Source organism: Convolutriloba macropyga, chromosome 10 (assembly GCF_964194025.1).
Source record: "Convolutriloba macropyga chromosome 10, txConMacr16.3, whole genome shotgun sequence".
Classification (NCBI taxonomy): Eukaryota; Metazoa; Xenacoelomorpha; order Acoela; family Convolutidae; genus Convolutriloba; species Convolutriloba macropyga.
This window is the reverse complement of record NC_134477.1, coordinates 12,894,427-12,918,177: the sequence shown is the minus strand read 5'-3', so window position 1 is coordinate 12,918,177 and position 23,751 is coordinate 12,894,427. Positions and strand designations below refer to the sequence as shown.

Sequence of the window (23,751 nt, the reverse complement as noted above, 5' to 3'; positions counted from 1 at the left end):
TATTCAATTTTTCTTGCCTCAGTAGCTAGCTAATCTCATTCAGAGTTTGATAATATGTTATTTGATAGTTCGGGGGCAATTGAGCGGTTTTCAACTTTTTAATAGTACAAATTTTTATTAGTACAATAATAGTACAAATTTAATAGTACAAATAGAAATTTGAAATTATTTCTAAAAACTTGCCTACCTATCTTTGAGCCAATGAATTTTTTAAGGCTTGGAATTGGGTTACTGAATAGCCTCTAGAGACACAGAAAGTATTCCGAAGGTTTTCATATAACGATTTTTAGCAACATTTCATTAAAATTTGCAATTGATTTCATTTTTTTAAAAAAATTTTTGGGTATTTTTCCAGTTAATCGATCTTCAAGGGCCAATGAATTTTTTTTCGGGTCTTGCAGATAAATGCTGGACCGATTTCAGAAACAAAAATTGTTTTGAACATATTTTTGAAATCGGTATTTTTAATGGGATCAAATGTTGCCTTAGGGGTAAAAGCTTAAAAGTTTTAGCAAGAGTTTTAAGAGTTTATTTTTGTTTAATTTGTTTGATTATTTTAGTTTCTCATTTTTTTTTGATGATTTTGTTTGTGTATTGGCTGTTTGCATTGTTCAGTTGATCTGCTGGTCAGGTAGAGTACTTCTAATTTTTACATTCAATTCTTCTAATTGTATTTCAGCACTTGTCCTGCTATGTTTTTTTTATTCGTCGAATAAAAATTTTTCGCTTTACCTTAGTTCACAGCTTGTTCAACATTTTGCATGAAATCTTTTTGACTTCTCTATGCTACTTTCACTCTTCTCTCATTCTGCTAAAAGTGCTTTTACACAGCAGTTGCTCAGAATGGGTTAGTACTCTTAGTACTCTAGATGATCAATACATGCATGGAATCTAATCGCAAAAACAACCAAGAACGTCATCGCCAAGAAATAATGACTGCTTTTATTTATTAAAGCTGCGAAGCTGTAGGCTGAGCGTAGCTATATTGCGGTGCTCTTGGTTTTTTACAATTCAAAGAATTTGAATTGTATTGGGGCGCTGTCTTTTCACACATTTTCATGATTTTTGAAGTCAAATTGGAGTGGTGATTTTGGTCACGCCGAAACAGGAAGTGGAGGGAAAAAGCGGGTGGTTTTGCGGCGTGAAATTTTTTCGGTCTTATTTTAAAGTAGAGTGAGAAACAGTGTTTGAACAACAATTCGCTTTCTCGCTAGTGGTTTTTGTTCACATGCGGCAGTTTCACTTTGATTTTTACTGTTTTTTTTAATTTTTCGGACCGGATTTTTTTCTAGCGTTTTCCCAAGCCATTCATAATTCATTCTAGGCCTAGTTTTTCTGTTTGAACCAAATTTCCATTTCTCGCTAATGCGGCATTTTGACATTGATTTTCGTTTTTTTTGTTTTTTATCTAATTATTTAAAAATGGTTTTTCCAATTCCCTCAGTCCGTTCTAGGTCTAGTTTTTTGTTTAGTCAGTGAAAATCCTTTGAATTGTACGTCATGATTTGTCCTGCTATGTTTTTGCAATTCAAAGATTTGAATTGTATTGGTGCGTTGTGTTTTTTATTTTAATGTGTTCACACATTTTTCAATGACCTTGATCTCCAGCGGGCCTTAAGTTTCATTAGAGGCCCAAAGTGGGCTTTAGTAGTCCTTTAAGTGCATATAGTGGTGCAGCTGATGGTATGGCCTTAATTTAAGGTTAAAAGGTCATTTTTAGGAGTTTTTGGGCTCAAAATGGTGCAATTTTTCATGTTTTTTGTGCTTTTTTTAAGTTTTTTGCTTGATTAGTCTTAGGTTGAAGTTTTTAAAAGTTGATGAAAGCCTTTTGCGAGACAAAATTGCTTGTTAGGACCATTTTATGAGCTATATGTTTTGGTACTACAAACACACACACAAAATTATACTAGTTTTTGCAAATTTTTTCAGGATTTTTTTGAAATTTTTTTGTCATTTTCTGAGTTTTTTTGCCATAGGTGTCAAGAAACCTCCTCTAGGGTTTGATGATAGATTACTGCATAGTTTCTACTGGTAATGGAATGGTTTTCAACTTTTTGCCATCATGATTTTTAGCATTTTTTGACATTGTCATTATTCAAGTTATTTGAGTCCCAAGGGCCAGAAAACCTCATTAGGGGTTTGATAGTAAATTACTGAAAAATTTTTATTTGCCATGGAATAGGTTTCAACTTTTGAATATCACAAATTTTGGCATTTTTCCAGCTTCAGGGACCAGGCAATCTCCTTTGAGGTTTGTTAATAGGGCACTGCATACTTTCTAGTATCAATGGAATGGCTTTTAACATTTTAATGTCTCGAAATTCCGTTTTTTTTTTAAATAAAATCTGCAATTTTTTCAAGGTTTTCTGAAGTTTTGGTCAATGTTTGATATTTGTCCATTCTCAAGTGCCAGAAAGCCTATTCCACGGTCTGATAAAAAATTACTGCATGCTTGTTAGTTTCATTGGATTTGTTTTCAACAATTTAATTTTTCTAATTTCAGAAATTTTTTGATAAAATTTGCAATGTCTTTTATTCAATTTTTCTTGCCTCAGTAGCTAGCTAATCTCATTCAGAGTTTGATAATATGTTATTTGATAGTTCGGGGGCAATTGAGTGGTTTTCAACTTTTTAATAGTACAAATTTTTATTAGTACAATAATAGTACAAATTTAATAGTACAAATAGAAATTTGAAATTTTTTCTAAAAACTTGCCTACCGATCTTTGAGCCAATGAATTTTTTAAGGCTTGGAATTGGGTTACTGAATAGCCTCTAGAGACACAGAAAGGATTCCGAAGGTTTTCATATAACGATTTTTAGCAACATTTCATTAAAATTTGCAATTGATTTCATTTTTTTAAAAAAATTTTTGGGTAATTTTCCAGTTAATCGATCTTCAAGGGCCAATGAATTTTTTTTCGGGTCTTGCAGATAAATGCTGGACCGATTTCAGAAACAAAATTTGTTTTGAACATATTTTTGAAATAGGTATTTTTAATGGGATCAAATGTTGCCTTAGGGGTAAAAGCTTAAAAGTTTTAGCAATGAGTTTATTTTTGTTTAATTTGTTTGATTATTTTAGTTTCTCATTTTTTTGATGATTTTGTTTGTGTATTGCCTGTTTGCATTGTTCAGTTGATCTGCTGGTCAGGTAGAGTACTTCTAATTTTTACATTCAATTCTTCTAATTGTATTTCAGCACTTGTCCTGCTATGTTTTTTTTTATTCGTCGAATAAAAATTTTTCGCTTTACCTTAGTTCACAGCTTGTTCAACATTTTGCATGAAATCTTTTTGACTTCTCTATGCTACTTTCACTCTTCTCTCATTCTGCTAAAAGTGCTTTTACACAGCAGTTGCTCAGAATGGGTTAGTACTCTTAGTACTCTAGGTGATCAATACATGCATGGAATCTAATCGCAAAAACAACCAAGAACGTCATCGCCAAGAAATAATGACTGCTTTTATTTATTATAGCTGCGAAGCTGTAGGCTGAGCGTAGCTATATTGCGGTGCTCTTGGTTTTTTACAATTCAAAGAATTTGAATTGTATTGGGGCGCTGTCTTTTCACACATTTTCATGATTTTTGAAGTCAAATTGGAGTGGTGATTTTGGTCACGCCGAAACAGGAAGTGGAGGGAAAAAGCGGGTGGTTTTGCGGCGTGAAATTTTTTCGGTCTTAATTTAAAGTAGAGTGAGAAACAGTGTTTGAACAAAAATTCGCTTTCTCGCTAGTGGTTTTTGTTCACATGCGGCAGTTTCACTTTGATTTTTACTGTTTTTTTTTTAATTTTTCGGACCGGATTTTTTTCTAGCGTTTTCCCAAGCCATTCATAATTCATTCTAGGCCTAGTTTTTCTGTTTGAACCAAATTTCCATTTCTCGCTAATGCGGCATTTTGACATTGATTTTCGTTTTTTTTGTTTTTTATCTAATTATTTAAAAATGGTTTTTCCAATTCCCTCAGTCCGTTCTAGGTCTAGTTTTTTGTTTAGTCAGTGAAAATCCTTTGAATTGTACGTCATGATTTGTCCTGCTATGTTTTTGCAATTCAAAGATTTGAATTGTATTGGTGCGTTGTGTTTTTTATTTTAATGTGTTCACACATTTTTCAATGACCTTGATCTCCAGCGGGCCTTAAGTTTCATTAGAGGCCCAAAGTGGGCTTTAGTAGTCCTTTAAGTGCATATAGTGGTGCAGCTGATGGTATGGCCTTAATTTAAGGTTAAAAGGTCATTTTTAGGAGTTTTTGGGCTCAAAATGGTGCAATTTTTCATGTTTTTTGTGCTTTTTTTAAAGTTTTTTGCTTGATTAGTCTTAGGTTGAAGTTTTTAAAAGTTGATGAAAGCCTTTTGCGAGACAAAATTGCTTGTTAGGACCATTTTATGAGCTATGTGTTTTGGTACTACAAACACACACACAAAATTATACTAGTTTTTGCAAATTTTTTCAGGATTTTTTTGAAATTTTTTTGTCATTTTCTGAGTTTTTTTTTTGCCATAGGTGTCAAGAAACCTCCTCTAGGGTTTGATAATGGGTTTGATGATAGATTACTGCATAGTTTCTACTGGTAATGGAATGGTTTTCAACTTTTTGCCATCATGATTTTTAGCATTTTTTGACATTGTCATTATTCAAGTTATTTGAGTCCCAAGGGCCAGAAAACCTCATTAGGGGTTTGATAGTAAATTACTGAAAAATTTTTATTTGCCATGGAATAGGTTTCAACTTTTGAATATCACAAATTTTGGCATTTTTCCAGCTTCAGGGACCAGGCAATCTCCTTTGAGGTTTGTTAATAGGGCACTGCATACTTTCTAGTAACAATGGAATGGCTTTTAACATTTTAATGTCTCGAAATTCCGTTTTTTTTTAAATAAAATCTGCAATTTTTTCAAGGTTTTCTGAAGTTTTGGTCAATGTTTGATATTTGTCCATTCTCAAGTGCCAGAAAGCCTATTCCACGGTCTGATAAAAAATTACTGCATGCTTGTTAGTTTCATTGGATTTGTTTTCAACAATTTAATTTTTCTAATTTCAGAAATTTTTTGATAAAATTTGCAATGTCTTTTATTCAATTTTTCTTGCCTCAGTAGCTAGCTAATCTCATTCAGAGTTTGATAATATGTTATTTGATAGTTCGGGGGCAATTGAGCGGTTTTCAACTTTTTAATAGTACAAATTTTTATTAGTACAATAATAGTACAAATTTAATAGTACAAATAGAAATTTGAAATTATTTCTAAAAACTTGCCTACCGATCTTTGAGCCAATGAATTTTTTAAGGCTTGGAATTGGGTTACTGAATAGCCTCTAGAGACACAGAAAGGATTCCGAAGGTTTTCATATAACGATTTTTAGCAACATTTCATTAAAATTTGCAATTGATTTCATTTTTTTAAAAATTTTTGGGTAATTTTCCAGTTAATCGATCTTCAAGGGCCAATGAATTTTTTTTCGGGTCTTGCAGATAAATGCTGGACCGATTTCAGAAACAAAAATTGTTTTGAACATATTTTTGAAATAGGTATTTTTAATGGGATCAAATGTTGCCTTAGGGGTAAAAGCTTAAAAGTTTTAGCAATGAGTTTATTTTTGTTTAATTTGTTTGATTATTTTAGTTTCTCATTTTTTTGATGATTTTGTTTGTGTATTGGCTGTTTGCATTGTTCAGTTGATCTGCTGGTCAGGTAGAGTACTTCTAATTTTTACATTCAATTCTTCTAATTGTATTTCAGCACTTGTCCTGCTATGTTTTTTTATTCGTCGAATAATTTTTCGCTTTACCTTAGTTCACAGCTTGTTCAACATTTTGCATGAAATCTTTTTGACTTCTCTATGCTACTTTCACTCTTCTCTCATTCTGCTAAAAGTGCTTTTACACAGCAGTTGCTCAGCAAAGCAATTCGAAATGAACAGAGTCAGTATTAAAAAAGTCAGAAATAGAAACGGGATGAACCCATAAAGCACGATTTTAGATGCCCGTTACTCGAACTTTGTTCTTAGTTACCATCTCTAATGCTTATTGGTAATGTTACGAGCCCCTGTGTGGTCTCACTACGAAACAGGGGCGTGTTAAGCTCCAAAATGACATCAAAATAGTTCGCACTTTAAAATTGTTTGTACAAAGTTCATTTTTTCACTAGTTTTTTCTCTTCTTTCAATCCCAATCATGGTTATCGGAATGAACGGCGGCTTTTTTCCGACAATCTGCTGGGTATGTTTTATTAAAAGGAAGATATTATGGAAAGAAGAAATCATTGTCGTCCTTGGTGTCTTTCACTATTTATGCAAAATTTTGACTGGACCGATTTGACTTCTTTAGTGGGACTTCCGATTTGATCCATGCCCTTGACTTTTTGAGTTGTGACTGATCTAATTTGATCTTTCATAGTTTTAATGAGCTGGGGTCAATTGCGGAATTTACGACAAAATGTGATGGTTGATTGCGCCAAATTGGTTTCATCTCTTTAAGTCTTGTAGTGGTCAGGAATAAGCGCAATAACATCATTTAAAGCTTTTTATATGTTCTGAAGTAAAGTTTGTAGCTATGATTTGGGTCCTATTAGACTTTTTAATAGCCGCCCTCATCGAGCGCTTATTTTATTTACACCGTCTTACCGAAATTTGTTTCTCTTTTACCCTTATTTTAATCTTAATTTTACCCTTAGAGAGGTTGTTTGCCATTTGGCGTGAAATCTTGTCTTCTGATGGCTGGTTTCACTTGTCTCAATTGGCTTACAGTAATTTTAAACACGTGGTGCTCTGTAAAGCATTCTAAAATAAACGGGATCATTATCGAAATATTTCTAAAGCTAGTTCAAGTTTTGTATACTTTTTAATAGCCGCCGTCAGCCTCTCAAACGGCTATTATTTAGGCGCTCTCATTTTTTTAAATTCGCTTTTTGATCACGTTTTTCTTAAGTCACGATTTTCACGTTTGACTTCTGCCTGATCTCTTAAATTTTGCGCATTGAATTTGCAATGTAGTGAATTCAGTCAAGGTCAAAAGAGTAAAATCAAAAGAAACGAGATAAAACTGATAAAAAGTTCAGAGCGATTGCTAGCTGATATTAGTATTGAGCTTAATACCCTTCGGTTTAGAAGCTGAAGTAAGTATAGGTTTAGAATCTAACTGAAACTGCACACTAAATTAGAACAATTTTTGAAACTTAAGAAAAATTTTCGTCAATTTATCTCCTTTTTTCTTTTTCTGTTTCAATCCCGATGTGCGTCTAGCGCGTCAACGATGGCTATTTTCAGGCTTCTTTGGGCTATGTTCAGTTATTGTATCACATTTTGATAAATTGTTGGCAAACAAAGATAAGCAATATTGTTTTAGTTCGTTGGTCCGTTTTTAAGTTTGGTATAATTTCATGATTTGTAGGTCAATTTCGGAAATTTTGGACTCCCACACGTCTCTTGTATATGATACTCATAATTTTGTTTCATCGTCGCTGCTCTTTTTGTACATTTCCTCAAGCAGCAAGGCTGAAAACTTCCTCGGATCTATTCTGTCCCCCCCCCCCCCCCCCCCCTCCCAAGTTTTTTTATGACCCCCAGTTACAAATTATATGTTGTTATATAGCACGTTACTATGTAAGAAAATAGCACGTGCGCCTGGGGATGATGAAAGATTTATGCTCACTAAGGTCGGGGGGGACAGAGTAGAGCCCTTCCTCTCATTAACGGCGTTTGCGAGCGTGGTGTTATTCCCTCTTTCTTTCTCGCGTGACTATTTAGTTCATTTGCGTGACTTACCTCACTAAACAAATTGACTACTGTGCTTTAAAGGAACGCATTTGTGGAATGAAATTTGGTAATGACAAGACATGCGAAATGAGTTCAACAAGCGATATAAAATTTGCTGTAAACTTTTTAGTTTTGTAAGCGGCATCGATTACTACAACTCTGTATATTTTGTATATTTCTATCTACATTAACCGGTACGCACTATTTCGCAGCTATATTAGTTCGGCTGCTGGTTAGGTTTATGTATTTCAGAAGCTAAATTTCTCACTTTGCTATAGTTATTTTGTAGATGTTCTTGTTGTTTTTTGGCGTCTGTGGGAGGCTAGGGCGATCCAAAAAGATGCGCAGAGGATAAAAACGACCTAACCACCGTCATTTAATAGCGATTGCTTTGACATTAGCGTTTTTTGTTGTAGTCTCGAAATGGAAGTGGTGGAGGTGACCTGGTCTTCCAAGATGCACATAGAGATCAGAATGGAGAGTACGAATGTGTCGCCCAACTCAGGAGTGCCTCTTCTTCAGCTAAAAATGGTGGAGATGGTCCAACTACTCTGTCACGGACATTCGATGTCAGAGTTGTTCCTCAAGGTTAGATTCTGACGGACTGAAATATTTTGCATTTGGTCTATTGCTCACGTTGAAATTTACATTTTTTATGCTCAATTATTTACCTTATTTGTACAGACGGAAAGTCAATTAGATCAAGGGCCGTGTTCCTGTGTAGAATAAGTTTAATTCTTTACGTTGATTGCGTGTTCTTACGCCTCATTAGAGGCGTTAAGTTATTACGGACAGTGTTTATTGGAAAAAATCACGCGTCATGTGCTCTTTATCTTTTTCGACATCAATGTTCTTTAAGCCTATTTGTGAACTAGAAGGTTTTGTATTCTGTTGTGCTGAATGACTACGAAACACATCAAAGCCAGTATTGGATGACTTGGATATTTTTATTGATTTTTCGGAGGTAATTTTTTGTTTCAACTTTTTTTTAAACGTATAGTTTTATATAGAAAAAGCTTTCATGGTTCGCTGTTTTGCTAAAATTTGCTGCTTTGCGACGAAAGAAACGACTGTTCCACTTTTTTTATTACAATCCTCCCTGTTCGCTTTCGGTCAAAAAATTTTGAAATGCGATTAATTTTTTGTTTGATAAATCTGTTTTCACGGAAAAAGCTAATGCTTAATCACAGTAACGGTTGTTTCAGACAAATGGCACAGAGCCGATGTCTAGGCAAACAAAATGGTTTTATTTTAAACTTGCATAATAATATTGCATTTATTAGAGAAATTGTTCAAAAAACTGTACCATTTTGCGTTGTTTAAGCTTTCGTAGCCGTTTTTATATTTTTCAACTTTTTACAGCGTTTGGGAGTATTATTGTTGAGAATAGTTGTTCTAGCAGTTTTGGCTGTCTTGAAGTTTGATTGAGTTGTTTTGTCAACGAACATTGAGTAAATTTGAGCAAATTTTTCACGATTTTTGTCATTTAAACATTTGTGTTATTTCTCTACCGCGTATTGGATGGGTGAATGATCTAGCGGAGGAAGTTATAATCAGTTTTCTCCCAGTAGTGATCGGGAAGAAACTTGAAAATTAAACACGGCACTTTCCTTTTAAATATTCGGTGGCTGACTAATATACCAGTAGATGTAATAAAAATTGTTTTCAGAACAATGCTTGAATTTGCATTTGAGTTTTTTGTAGATAAATTTTTTGGAGAATACTGTTGTTAGTTTTTTGTCCATCGTAATCGTTCCTTTTCCTCGGTTTTATTTTTACGAACCCAATTTATGAGGTTGTCTGACATTTATTAATATTTTTAATAGCCGCCCTCATCTTCTCAGCCGGCTATTATAGCGCTCCTATTTTTTACAATTCAAAGAATTTGAATTGTATTGGGGCGCTGTGTTTTTTTTAAGATGTGTTCACACATTTTTCAATGACTTTGATCTTTCAAAACGGGATAAACAGGTAAAGCCCAGCGGGCATTAAGTTTCATTAGAGGCCCAAAGTGGACGTTAGTAGTCTTTCAAGTGTTTAGAGTGTTGCAGCTGCTGGAATGGCCTCAATTGAAGGTTAAAAGGTCATTTTTAGGAGTTTTTGGGCTTAAAATGGTGCAATTTTTCATGTTTTTTGTGATTTTTTTTAAGTTTTTTGCTTGATTAGTCTTAGGTTGAAGTTTTTAAAAGTTGCTGAACGCCTTTTGCGTGCAAAGGGTACTTGTTATGACCAGTTTATGAGCTATATGTTCTGGTACTACAAACACACAAAATGATACTAGTTTTTGCAATTTTTTTCAAGTGTTTTGAAAATTTGTGTCATTTTTTTCATTTTTACACCTTCAGGGGCCAGGGAATCTCCTTTAAGGTTTGATAATAGGGCACTATATAGTTTTCAGGTACAATGGAGGGGTTTTCAACATTTTAATGTCTCGAATTTTAGCATTTTTTTTTTTGATAAAATCTGCAATTTTTTTTTGAAGTTTCTTGAAGTTTTTGTCAATTTTTGATATTTGTCCATTCTCAAGTGCCAGGAAACCTATTCCACGGTCTGAAAACAGTTACTGCATAGTTGTTAGTTTTAATTGATTTGTTTTCAACAATTTAACCTTTTTTTGATAAAACTTGCAAGTTTTTTTATGTTTTCCAAGACATTTGTCTTTTATTCAGTTTTTCTTGTCTGAGTAGCCAGATAACCTCATACAGGGTTTGATTGTAGGTTATTAAATGGCTGCCTGGGGGTAATTGGATGGTTTTCAACATTTTAATAGAACGAATTTCTGTTTTTTGAAATATGAAATTTTTTATAAAAATTATTGCCTATCGATCTTTGAACCAATTATTTTTCTAAGACTTGGAATTCGTTTACTGGATAGCCTCTTGAGACACTAGAATCATTTTTCAAGAAATGATTCTTAAGATATTAATGTCACGATTTTCAGCAACATTTCATTAAATTTCAATTGATATTTTTAGTTTTAGAAAATTTCCCGAGTTAATCAATCTTCAAGGGCCAATGAATTTTTTCAGGCCTTGGAGATATAATACTGCACCAATTTCAGAAACTGCACCAAGTTTTGGTTTTGAACATATTTTTGAAATAGGTATATTTAAAGGGGTCAAATTTGCCTTAGAGGTAAAGCTTCCAAGTTTTATCAAGGATTATATATTTGTTTAGTTTGTTTGATTGTTTGTTTCTCAATTTTTTGAGATGATTTCGTTTGTGTTGTGGCTGGCATCGTTGAATTGATCTGCTGGTCAGGTAAAGTAATTCGAAGTTTTTCATTCAATTCTTTGAATTGTATTTCAGGACTTGTCCTGCTATGTTTTTTACTTCGTCGAATAAAAAAATGTTTCGCTTTACCTCATTTTGCCGCTTTTTCAACATTTTGCGTGATATCTTTTTGACTTCTCTAGGCTAGTTTCTCTCTTCTCTCATTCTGCTAAAAGTGATTTTGAACATCAGTTGCTCAGCAAAGCAATTCAAAATGAACAGAGTCAGTATAAAAAATTGAAGTCAGAAGTAGAAACGGGATAAACCCATAAAGCCCAATTTTAGATGCCCGCTATTTGAACGTCGTTCCTATAAGTCTTAGTTACCACCTCTAATGTTTATTGGTATTGATTGTAGCCCCTGTAGCCTCTCTCTAAGAAACAGAAGTATGTTCAACTACGAAATGCCATCAAAATAAATCGGACTTAAAAAATGTTTTTGTCCAAAAATCTTTTTTTTTTCAATATCTTCTATTCTTTCAATCCCAATCATGCTTATTGGAATCAACGGCGGCTATTTTCCGGCAATCTGCCGGGTATGTTTTTATAAAGTACCTGTATTACAGGGTTTTCTGCCAATATTTTGTAGTCGCAACTAAAATCATTTTATTCTGATATAGCAGTTTTTTCTGTCAGTTTTTCTCAAACATACATGTCTTTGTACGGCGGTTAGTTCAAAAGCTTAGTAAAAACATGTAGAATGTGCATTAGGTCAGGGAGGTTGGTCATTTTTCTACTTCTAGTCGTTTTTTTAAGTTTCACTTTTTTGACCTTTTCCTGTCAATGAGAAGTCGGAGTAGTGATTTTAAACACGCTGAAATTCAGCAAAAAGCGATAAAGCGTTATATTGTTTCAAATGCTCTAAAGTCAATTGCGAAAAAGGTGTTTAATCAGGGTTTGTATTTTGGAGAGCAAATTTCTTTTAGGTGCAGCAATGTGACTTGTGTTTGTGCTCTTTTCTCGTCATATTGTGTGCAAATTCTTATGAATGGTGATTCATATGTTCTAATAATGCATTATTGCAGTTTTCAAAACCCAACTAATAGTTTTCAAGACAGGCGCTATTTGTCTTCATAAAATATAATTGATTTGTGTTTTTTTTTCGTACATCTGATTTGTGTTTTTTTTTTCGTGTTGTGTTTTTCGTACATCAATGAGTTTTTTTTGTCCATTCAATCCTAATCGGGGTATGGGAATCAATGGAGGCTATTTTTCGGCAATTGGCCGGTTACGTTCAAAAATCGTTTTCTAAAGTGTGTGTTTGGAAGAACGCATGTAAACCTAAAAGTGCGATAACTGTCCGTCTTATGCAAGCAGTTAACTTCGATCAAATACGTTTTCATCAATTTCAGTCAATGTTTTTGTTAATAATGCCTGCAACAGTGATATCTGAGCATAGTTATTAACGAGGAGGTTCGGCAATATGCGTGCGCACATAATGTTCCGACCCGGGTTATCCTGTTTTTTGACTTAAGTGTCTACTAAATGAGCAATAGAAAGAAAACTTTTAAAAATACTCATACTTGAAGTTCAAAATTAAATGGTTTGTTTTAAACTTTTTAAATTTTAAACGCAATCCACAAAATGAATTAAATAATGTTGCAATTGAGGGCTGATGTTATCTGCCATTTATAAGACGACTAGAAAAGATAACAACCTAAACATTAATTACGGTTAATTTCAATATCTATATTTTAAAAATCATTAGCGAAGTCACAATAATACCAGATATAAGAGAAATCTAAACTAGAGAAAACAACTTACAAATCAGCGGTCGTTATTACACGTATGGTTTTATGTACATAGTAGCCATGACCATGTCTCAGCGGCCCGTGGGACTTGATATGAAAATATCACAACGAAACACGGGATTAAATTACTCCAATCCCCCTCCCATGCTCACCCAACCCCCCTAATCTAAAACTAGACTCCCAGTGCTATATCTCTATATCTAGCTACTGACAGAGCCAACCGATCTGAGAGCAATTCGGCCGAAGTTAGTCGATTATGTTTAATTGCTCTCGATTTGTAGCTGAGTTGTCGGGCTGCCAATCCGGACCCCCCTATGGTGGCGTTTCTTGCACTCATAAAACATTTCTCAGCTACACCCCCTCTAAATTAAATTGCCCCTGTCTGTTGTTCTAGAGCAATTCATCCGACGTTAGTCGGTTTATGTTTTGGTACTCTAAAAGCTTCGGCATTTCCTCAAACGCCCTTTTCTCTCAATTGCAGTAATATTTTGGCATCAAAATTATACCTCGTGACTCTGAGGTCAATCACTGTACGCTAATGTTTTTTTCAGTTGATCTGGAGGTGCTGCGTCACCCAGTGGACCAGAAGGTACAGGTGGGTGAAAGTGTCAAATTCAACTGTCTACCCAAACATATGGGCAGAGAGGGTGACGGGGAACAGCAACCAGACACGAAGTGGTGGTTCAAAGCAGCCGCATCGTCCAGACGCTACCAGAACCAAACTGGTTCAAGTCAAGGTAATTGCTTGATGCTTTTGAAGTTATCATACCGCAGATGCTCACCTGAAGTAGACTAAATATATTAGAAGTCTTGGTAGGCCCTGATTTTGCTAATAGTGAAATTGCTAATAGTGAAATTTTCCTGAAAGCTAATTATATCAGAAGCAGGGTTAAAATCGAATAGAGCGTTTATTGCTAATTTTCTTAAGAATGAAGGGGTCGCTTTCCTTCGTCCGGGAACAGAATTTTTGTCTCAGCATGTGTGAAGGAACTAATGGGCGTCATGGCATTTGTTTTTTATAACAATTAGTTGTAAAAACAGCCAGGATCGAGGTCATAGTCTACCGGGAAAAGGAAACAGTTGCGAGATTGTGAAAGGCAATTGTGTCTGTTGTAGGTAGAGATGGCAGTACTCCTCTGGGGAGCACAATGGCACCAATTTCACTAGAGAGTCTAATTGAACAGCAGCAACAGAGGAACACAAATTCACAGTCATCCAACAATGACAACAGATCCAAATCCAAATCTAGAATTCAAGTTAGTTTTTTAAGACAATGGCTTCTGCGAGATACCTGAATCAATCTGTTTGGTTTAAGTCGAACTATGATTTAAGGTTTCACGACTAATTTCATGAACCTGCTTTTATAAAAAAAAATAAAGTGTATAGCAGGTGTTTTATAGACGACTGAGTAGATAGAGAGGTCGCTAAGAAATTACGTGTGCCTTTTGTTTAGATTTTGAATGGGTCAACGTTATTCATTGAAAATGTGGAGCCAGTTGATCAAGGTTTCTACTATTGCATCTTCAATCGATCAGCCAACCTGGGCACCCAGGCGCTCAAGACCACGAATGAGGCTACCCTTATTGTCATCATGGCATCTCCAGGTACACAAAGCTTCTGTATTAAACAGTTATTAAACTAAAGCATTTGTTTCCAGAAATTCGGAAATATTCACATGACCTGTAAACTATGAATTTAATAATTTTATCTGTTTTTATAATTTGCTCATCAGTCAATGAAGGGGCTCAAAACGGTTGTTTTTACTCAAAACAAGGTGTGTAGCGATTATTTGGGTCGTGTTTCTCCATCAGACGGTTCACCAAAGCTGCCCAGAAAACCGAAATTCACAATCTGAAGGTCAATATGATTGAACCACATATGTTCTCAGACATTATTCTCATTCATTACCGACAAAAACAGAACAGAAAAAGCGTCTGTCTCCCTGTCAAGTGTTGTTTTCGTTTTTCAGTCGTTCGATAGTCGTTGTCAGCTACTCAGCGCTTCTTAAAAAATCCCTATCACATTTTATTCACGTTTTTTATTTCAAACAAGGCGCATTTTCCACGTTTCACTTTTGACTCAACACACTGCTTTCACTCTCAACTGATTGAAGCTTCGAATCCGTGCAACAAATTTACAAAATGTAGTAAATACGGTCAAGGTCATATGAGCAAAATCAAAAGAAATAGCATAAAGGGTTGAAGCGCGGTCATTAAGTTATACTGCATTAGGTTATCAGAGTTCATAAGATCGATTGCAAAATATTAATAGTATTTAACTTGAGAGCCCCTTCAATTTGTGAGCTGAATTCATTGTAATTGTGTAATCAATGCAAGGGAAATCAAATCAGAAACAGGAAACTACTAGACCTCGTTGCCTAATGTGCTAAACTTTTTTTTGACTTCACACTATTTGGGTGAAAATTCAGATCTAATGCTAATTGGTATAAAAAGAGTTTAACTTGTGCTTGAAGCAGTTTCCTCCGCTTTATGAGAACTAAAATCCATCTGAATGTTTGAATTGGCTTCGTTGTCTTTTTTGCGGTTGTCTGGTGGCTATGTTCGTTTTTATTAGCCGCCCTCAGCTTCCCAGCCGGCTATTATAGCGCTCCTATTTTTAATTGCTCTTGAACGAAGTTCATAGCACTTATTGTAAACGTGTTGGTCTTTTAGGCAAATTTTTCGCTTCACCATTTCTTTGACTTCTCAGGTGACTTCACGCTTTCGTTCTTTATTTTTGAGTGATCTTCATTGTTCTCACTAAAGGACCTGATAGCCGAGGGGGCAGTGAATCTGATTATGGAGCGGGAGGTCAGTGGTTCGAATCAAGGTGGGCTCAAATGTTCTACCACCCACCCGTCGTTCGAGAGCAATTCCGACATTAGTCGGTGTGTTTTTCTTCGTTGTGCTAATTTTTTTTGCTTTACCTAAGTTCACAGCTTGTTCATCTTGTTGACTTCTCTAGGCTAGTTTCACTCTTCTCGCATTCTGCTAAAAGTGTTTTTAGGCAACAGTTGCTCATCGAAGCAATCCAAAATGAACAGTCATAATGCATTAGGTTATCAAAGGTCGTTAAGGCCATTTCTAGCTGGCATTTAGTGTTATGCTTAATAGCCTTCAGTTTAGAAGCTGAATTAAGTGTATTTTTAGAATATTACCTAATAGGCAGAATTTACACACCAAATAAGAACACTTTGAAAAATAGTGTGAACTTCTATCCATTTTTGCGTTTTTCTGTTTCAATCCAAATGTGCGTCAAGCAGGTCAACGGCGGCAATTTGCCGGCTATGCTGTTAGTCCTGCTGGTCTTTTTTATGCAATTTTTCGCTTGACCAATTTTTCGTCTGACCCATTTGACTTACATCAAAAACTGGATAAAGAGGTAGCGCCCAGCCGGCATTAAGTTCTTTTAGAGCCTTTCAGCTCACTAGTCTTCAAATATGTGATTAATAGAAACTGTTTTGACGACTTATACTTAGGTATGAAGGGCGGTTCTTAGTGGTTGACCCCCCCCCCCCCCACAACCACAACCCCCCACACACATCAATCCCCCCGAAAAAGATTATCCACCCGTGCCTCAACCCCCCCCCCCCGTTCGAGAGCAATGCTTCCGACATTAGTCGGTTTATCTTTTTTTTCTTCGTTGCACTAAGTTTTTTTTTGCTTTACCTTAGTTCACAGCTTGTTCATCTTTTTGACTTCTCTAGGCTAGTTTCACTCTTCTCTCATCGTGCTCAAAGTGTTTTTAGGGGAGCTGGTATCAAAAACGAAATCAGAAAGAGAAACGGGATAGACCCATGAAGCCCTATTTTATATACCGTTACTCAATCTTTGTTTTTAGTTACCATCTCTAATGCATATTGGTATTGATACTAGCCCTTATGTCGTCTCACTCCGAAGCAGGGGTATGTTCAGCTCCAAAATGACATCAGAATTGTTTGCACTTTAAAATTGCTTGTTTACAAAATTTTTATTATTTTTCTATGCTTTTAATCCCAATCTTGGTTATGGGAATCAACGGCGGCTATATTGCGGCAATCTGCTGGGTGTTTTTTAAGATAGTTTTTTTAATTCCTCCCAAACGAAGTTTGTAGCAATTATATATAGCCGCCGTTAGCCTCTCAACGGCTATTATTTAGGCGCTCTCCTTTTTTTAAGTTCGCTTTACCTTTTGATCACGTTTTTAGTTTTTCTTATGTCACAATTTTTACGCTTGACTTCTGACTTATTTCACTGTGTTTCAACTGAATTATTTTAAAATTATTTATCGTATTGAATTACGTAATGTAGTGAATATGAGTAGTATACAATTCTGACTAGAACCTCAACGGGGGGGGGAATTTTTGGAAGGTGATTTCCTCGGCCCAACAACATCGGGGTGGGACACTTAATTCAAATTTTAAAAATTTTCAAGTGTCCTACCGCGTTTTTGTTGGGCCGAGGAAATCACCTTCCAAAAAATGTCCCCCCCCCGTTGAGGTTCTAGTCAGAATTTTATACTACTAATATGGTCAATGTCAAAAGCGCAAAAATCAAAAGAAGCAGGGTAAACATATAGTGCCCGGTCATTGAGTCATAATGCATTAGATTATCAGAGGTCGATAAGGCGATTTCTAGTGGCATTAGTGTTATGCTTAATAGCCTTCAGTTTAGAAGCTGAATTAAGTGTATTTTTATAATCTGACCTAATAGGCAGGATTTACACACCAAATACGAACACTTTGACACTCAGAAAAATAGTGTGAATGTCTATCCAATTTCGTTTTTCTGTTTCAATCCCAACGTGCGTCAAGCATGTCATCGGCGGCAATTTGCCGGCTATGCTATTAGTCCTGTTGGTCTTTTTTGGTTTTTTCGCCTGACCGATTTTTCGTCTGACCCATTTGACCAACAACGGGATAAAGAGGTAGCGCCCAGCCGGCATTAAGTTCTTTTAGAGTCTTTCAGCTCACTAGTCTCTAAATATGTGATTCACAGAAACTGGTTTGAAGACTTATACTTATGGTGTGAAGGGCAGTTTCTTATTTGTTAACCACCCCCCCCCCCCCACACACACGCACAGCCCCCCCCCCCCCTCACATAAGCCCCCCCCCCCCTGAAAAAGAATATCCACCCGTGCCTCAACCCCTCCCCTCCCTCCCACACGCAGACCAACGCTGTGCCCCTGCCCCCATCCGCCCCTGGTGCCCCCACCCCCGCAAGGCTCGCCTCGCGCTCCTCAATAAACCGTGGCTTGCTACTGACGAAGCCAGCCGGTCGCTTGAGAGCAATTCACCCGATGTTTTTCGGTTATGTTCTGAATTTAGTTAGTAAAAAGTTAGTAAAAAGCCCTTTATGCGGTTTTTCGCTGAACCGATCTTTCGTCTGACTCTTTTGACCTTTTTTCCTCAAAAGCGGGGCAAGTTGGTAACTGCCCAGGGCATTCTATTAGTCTCAATATATGCGTTCCGGCAAAACTGCGGATGAGTACTACGACGTTGAGTTCAATTTGGAAAGCTTGGACCCATCGCCCCATTTTGTTTGCAAGCCTCTTCGACCGCATTTTCTTACCACGCCTTTTTCCCAAACCAGGGAAGGAAGCTAGATTCCTAAAGCCTAATCTACCTAATGCTGAAGCCAGTGGCTCCCCGTCGGTTGAGAGCAATTCGCTCGAGGTTAGTCGGTATGTTTTTAATAGCCGCCGTCAGTTTCTCAACGGCTATTGTTTAGGCACTCTCCTTTTTTGCAATTCAAAGAATTTTGAATTGTACTGAGGCGCTGTCTTTTTAGGACTCGTAGAGGATTTTTGGTGGAGCGTCTTTTTCGATCAATAATTTTGTTGGAGTGTATTTTAAACAGGAAGTGAAATGCGTGAAAACAATTTTTCGGTCAAATTTCTGAAGAGCTGCGAGAAGGGAGAGTGGTTTTTTTTGTCCATTTCGAATAGTTGAGAGAGAGAGAGAGAGAGCGAGAAACGTAGTTGTAAAAATATTTCACTGAGAGGGCAAAAATTTTGATCACGCGCGACTTTTTGAAAGCAGTTTTTATAGTTTTTAACTTAGAATTTTACACTTTGGTGTCAATTTTGCAATTTTTGCCTTGTTTTAAGCTTTTTCAGCAATTTTTCTGTTCTTCACATTTTAATACCATTTGATGTTTTTTGGTTAAAGTCAGTTCTTCTAGTACTTTTGCTTGTCTCTAATTTTGATCATCGTTAACTTTGAGTTGTTTTTTAAGAAAATCGAGCAAGTTTAAAGTTTTTTAACCTAATTCTTCCAATGTTATGGTTCTCGCTGTCGTTTTTCTTGATCGACTTTTATTTAGAGGAATTCTCCAGGTGTTGCTACACTGATATTACACTTGAAAGCTTAGGAAGGGCACTTTTCACTGAAATAGGTTATACAAATTTCTATTTTTCAGTTATATTAGTTTTCTGTCTTTGCTTTTTTAACTTTGTTCTTTTATGAGCCTGTCAGATCCTCTTTCGTTTGATATTATGTTGTTTTGAACTAAGTATATTTCTGTATCATCAAGTCTTAACTGTACTTCTGGAGTCCCAACTTGATGTAAATTTCATCAGATTCTTTTTGGTCATTTCGTTTTCTGGTTAATATTTCAAAATTTTTAGTGTAATCAAGTGGGAGGTCCTTGAGGTCAAGGTTTTTCTACTCCGAGTGATCAGGAATTCTTTCGGCTATGTCTTTTTCTAAGATGTCTATCTGAAGTCAAATTGTAGCGACGATTTTGGTCACGCGAAACAGGAAGTGGAGCGAAAAGGCGAGTGGTTTTGCGGCGTGAACTTTTTTCATTCTAATTTTAAAAGTTAGAAAACCGTTTATTAACAAAAATTCGCTCTCTGGCTAGTTGTTTTTTGTTCACATGCGACGTTCTGCAATGATTTTTTATTGGTTTTTTCATTTTTTTATAGGATCTTTGTCTAAATGGTTTCGCAATCCAGTCATTGTCCATTCTAGGTCTAGTTTTTGTCAATCAATGAAATTTCTTTGAATTGTAGGTCATGACGTGTCCAGCTATGTTTTGATCACGTTTTTCGTTTTACCTAAGTCGTGATTTTTACGCCTGACTTGTGACTTACCTCTCTCACTATTTCAACTGAATGGATTTTAAATTCGTTCACGCATTGAATCACGTAATGTAGTGAATACGGTCAATGTCAAAACCAATAGAAACGGGATAAACCGATAAAGCCCGGTCATTAAGTCATAGTGCATTAGGTTATCAATGTTTATTAGAGCGATTGCTAGCGGGCATGCGTATTAAACCTAAGAGCCCTTAGTTAAGAACCTGAATTAAGTATAGTTTAAGAATCTAATTGAAACTACACACCGAATTAAAACACTTAGTCTCTTATTCTGTTTCAATCACGCTGTGCGTCAACGGCGGCTTTTTTTTCCGGCTATTTTTGATTTTTAACAGCCGACGTCAGCCTGTCAAACGGCTATTATTCAGTTTTTTCTAAAGCATAAATAAGCTGGTTCACTGAAATTAAACTAAGACCCATAACTATAGTTTACAGTGTTGCATTGGATGAACTGTTCTTTTAGCTGGTCAAAGCATGCGTACAATCTTGATAGCAGTAACGTGTGCAGTTGCCTACATCCTGTTCATGCTGGGATTGACCATCTACTGCCGGAAAAGGCGCCTAGCCAGTAAGAACAAACAGCTGGCGAAGTTGGCCGCCAACGCAAATGCCAACGAGATGCAACAGCAGCAGAATGGGGGAGGGTCCGGTGACAAGTTAATGGGAACCCCGGGTAAATTTTACAGCCTTTCTTTCTGAAACAAGCCACAGTTTTTTGTCTCAGTTACTCAAATATCTCTCACAAAGATGATAGAAGAAGTATATTCGATTTCTCACTCATTGTTTGTGTTTCTGGTAAATTTTGCTTCAATTTATACCAATGGTAAGTTCAATTTGTAACCAATTCAATTAGGCATAATTGTGGTGACAAAATTTGATCGGCCGATATTTGCTGTCTAGATTTCTTTGCAAATGGAAGCATAATAGTTAAAGAACTTGTGTGGTTTAACCCTAAATTACTAATAAGTATGACTTAACTGATCCGAACTCCCTTCTGAATTGAACTTTTTCTCCAGCTGCTGAAGCGAAAGAGCCTTTAGTTGGGGGAATGACGAACAACTTCGGACGGGGTCCCGATCTAGTGCCTCTTCAGAAACGATCTCTAAGTGTAGAAAAGCTTCAGTTCCCCAGACACGAGTTGCAAACGACGTCCTTGCTCGGAAGAGGCGAATACGGAGATGTATTTTTGGCAGTTGCGCAAGGATTGAGCATGAGTGATACTGGATCGGTATCTAGGTCTCAGAGGTCGGGAAGTTCAGTTGGTGCTCACCATCAACAGACTGCCTCTTCTTCCAGTGGGAGTCCAGTTGGGAATCCCAACGAACAACTTGTGATGGTGAAATCTTTGCTACAGAGAGACAAACTTCTACAGGTGTGTTTTATTCCGTAAGGTCCCTGTCCAAATAATTTGTACCAAAATGATTTTTCATGCTAGATTTTTGAAGAAATATTAGCTGCATCTCTTATAAAGTGAGTATGCAATGGAGAATCATACCTACTTTAATTGATTGGTATTGCAGTGTCCCATCAAGACATCAAAGTAGTGATTTCCTTGATCGATGTTTCGTCCTCTTCTCTAAGATATCGGTACTCCCACTTTGTGTTGCTTTGCCTCGCAATTTAGAAAGTACCAATACCACACTTTGCCAAATCAGCGTGACTTGGTCTTTTACCACAGTGTGTTGATGGCAACACATTATTGATTTCGTTTAGAATAGTAGTGCTTTTAAATAAAGAAACAATACGCCTTCCGGCCCAATTGTGGGAGAGGAGCTATATACTCAAATGGGTTTTTTTTTGTTCAGACAATTTTGGCCGATCGATATATTCATCCTAGAAAATTGAGACTGGTATCACGAGAAAGCTCGTCCAGTGAAGAATATGGAATTAAAAAGATTTTGATTTTCGTTTTTTACAGGGAGTTATCGAGGTTTAAACTTTTGAGAAAAGTAGAGTGAATTCCGTTGTTTTTATTCACATTTTCTGTATTTTTTTCGTCAATTTTGCTAAAATTTGTAAATATTTTAAAAAACAATGTTATTAATTATACGGTAAAGGATAGAGAAGGCTCGCCAATTTGTTTTATCCGAGTTTATTGGTTAATATTTTTGCTAAATTTTTCGAAATTAAGAATTTCTTAAATCAAGCTTTAAGCTTTTGAGACTTTTGTTTCCTACTGCGTTTAATTTTGCAGGAAGTAGAGACCTAACATCTGCTGCCACAATCTTTGAAAAAAGATACCTGTACATTCGCTTCCTATAGGAGTTTTCCGGAATTAAACTTTTGCCGGTTCGAAAAATAAACCTAATATTTTTACAAAATGCACGATTTATTTGTGGTTTATGGAAATATTTCATTTGCTAATTGATCTATTTTGCAAACATATGGAATGAAAATTTGCTTTTGTTGGACTCTGAGAAAAATCAGGTCTAGGTTTGAACTCATCGTGGATTCTTACAATCAATAATTATTCGGATTATTTTCAGGCGCGATCTTTTTCAAATGTTTTTCGCAGTTTTGTTTTATATTGATTACTGACATTTCAGTTAAGTGACTTTTTTTCAGTTACTGACTTTTTCATGAAATATTTAAGTCACGGCCCAATCAATCACTGATCCTATTTAGTGCAATATACGGCCATATAGTATAGAATGCGCAAAATAAGCATTTCTCCTGACTACCGTGAATGGCTGATAGTTTTAACGACTGCGAAGCCGTTCTCTCACAATTGGATTTTTGTCTCTGCCTGAAAATGTGGTTCGTTTTGTTTTTTACGGCATATTCCTGTCAATCAAAAGCCCTAATTGCTTCTATAGATGTTTAAATGATGCTATTTACTAATTTTGGATTAGAGCTAAAAGTTTTAATGACTTTCATTTATTTTTTTTTTTAAGAAAATAATTTTGTACTTCCCAATTTTTGCATATTTTTCTTTATTTGCGGTTGTTATTTGTTCGCTTCAACTTATCACATCGAAGATAGTTTCAACTGGCATTGAAGGAACGAGCGAAAGAACCTGTTTAAGAACTTCAGTGACAAACCCATAGTTTTAACGACTGCGCATCCGTGCTCTCCAAAATTTGCCAGGTTTTTTTTGTTTTTGCCTCTGCTTTTTTTTTGTTGTCGTTCGGCATACATATGACAATCAAAGGCCTTGATTGCTTCAACGGTTGTTTAGTTGAATCTTTTGTGATTTTAATTTACAGCTAACGGTTTTCAAGACCTTCAATTAATTAAAAAAAACATTTTTGTTATTCTCATTCTTTGTTGTCAACAGGTAACCAAGTCTTATTATTGATACAGCTCATCATTTTTCTGGTGCTCAAAACAATATTTTTGCTGTTGGTTATCTTTTGACAGTTGTCTAGGGACCATAGATGTGTGTTTTCATAAGAGTTCTGTGAGTTGTCAATATTTGTGTGGAATAGACAACAAAAAGAACCACAAATATTGACAACTCACGAAACTTTTATGAAAACACATTTGTAAGCTCTATAGACATCTGTCAAGAGATAGGCAACAGCAAAAATATTGTTAAAGGCAACCGAAAACTGATGAGCTGTGTCAATAATAAGATTTGGTTACTTGTTGACACCAAAAAGAAAAAAGAATGACAAAAATGTTTTTTTTTTAATTAATTGAAAGTCTTGACAACCGTTAGCTGTAAATTTAAGTCAGGAAAGATTCAATTAAACAATCGTTGAAGCAATCAAGGCCTTTGATTGTCATGAATATGCCGAAAAATAACAAAAAATAAGACAGACTCAAATTCCAAAAAAATCCTGACAATTTTTAGAGAGCACGGATGCGCAGCCGTTAAAATTATGGGTTTTTCCACTTAAGTTTTTAAACAGGTTCTTTTGCGCATTCCTTTAATGCCAGTGTTTGCGGAA

At 35.8% G+C, this 23,751-nt stretch overlaps 1 protein-coding gene across 1 annotated transcript in view; it reads left to right on the top strand.

Annotated features, from left to right (window-relative positions):
• LOC142348617 (inactive tyrosine-protein kinase 7-like) overlaps nucleotides 1-23,751 on the top strand; it is a 68,067-nt gene that overhangs the window by 38,171 nt on the left and 6,145 nt on the right. Inside the window, exons 10-15 of the mRNA XM_075400026.1 lie at nucleotides 8,172-8,343; nucleotides 13,330-13,515; nucleotides 13,895-14,034; nucleotides 14,232-14,382; nucleotides 20,322-20,531; nucleotides 20,875-21,230. Coding sequence (XP_075256141.1) covers nucleotides 8,172-8,343; nucleotides 13,330-13,515; nucleotides 13,895-14,034; nucleotides 14,232-14,382; nucleotides 20,322-20,531; nucleotides 20,875-21,230 — 1,215 coding nt within the window. The remainder of the gene's footprint in view (nucleotides 1-8,171; nucleotides 8,344-13,329; nucleotides 13,516-13,894; nucleotides 14,035-14,231; nucleotides 14,383-20,321; nucleotides 20,532-20,874; nucleotides 21,231-23,751) is intronic.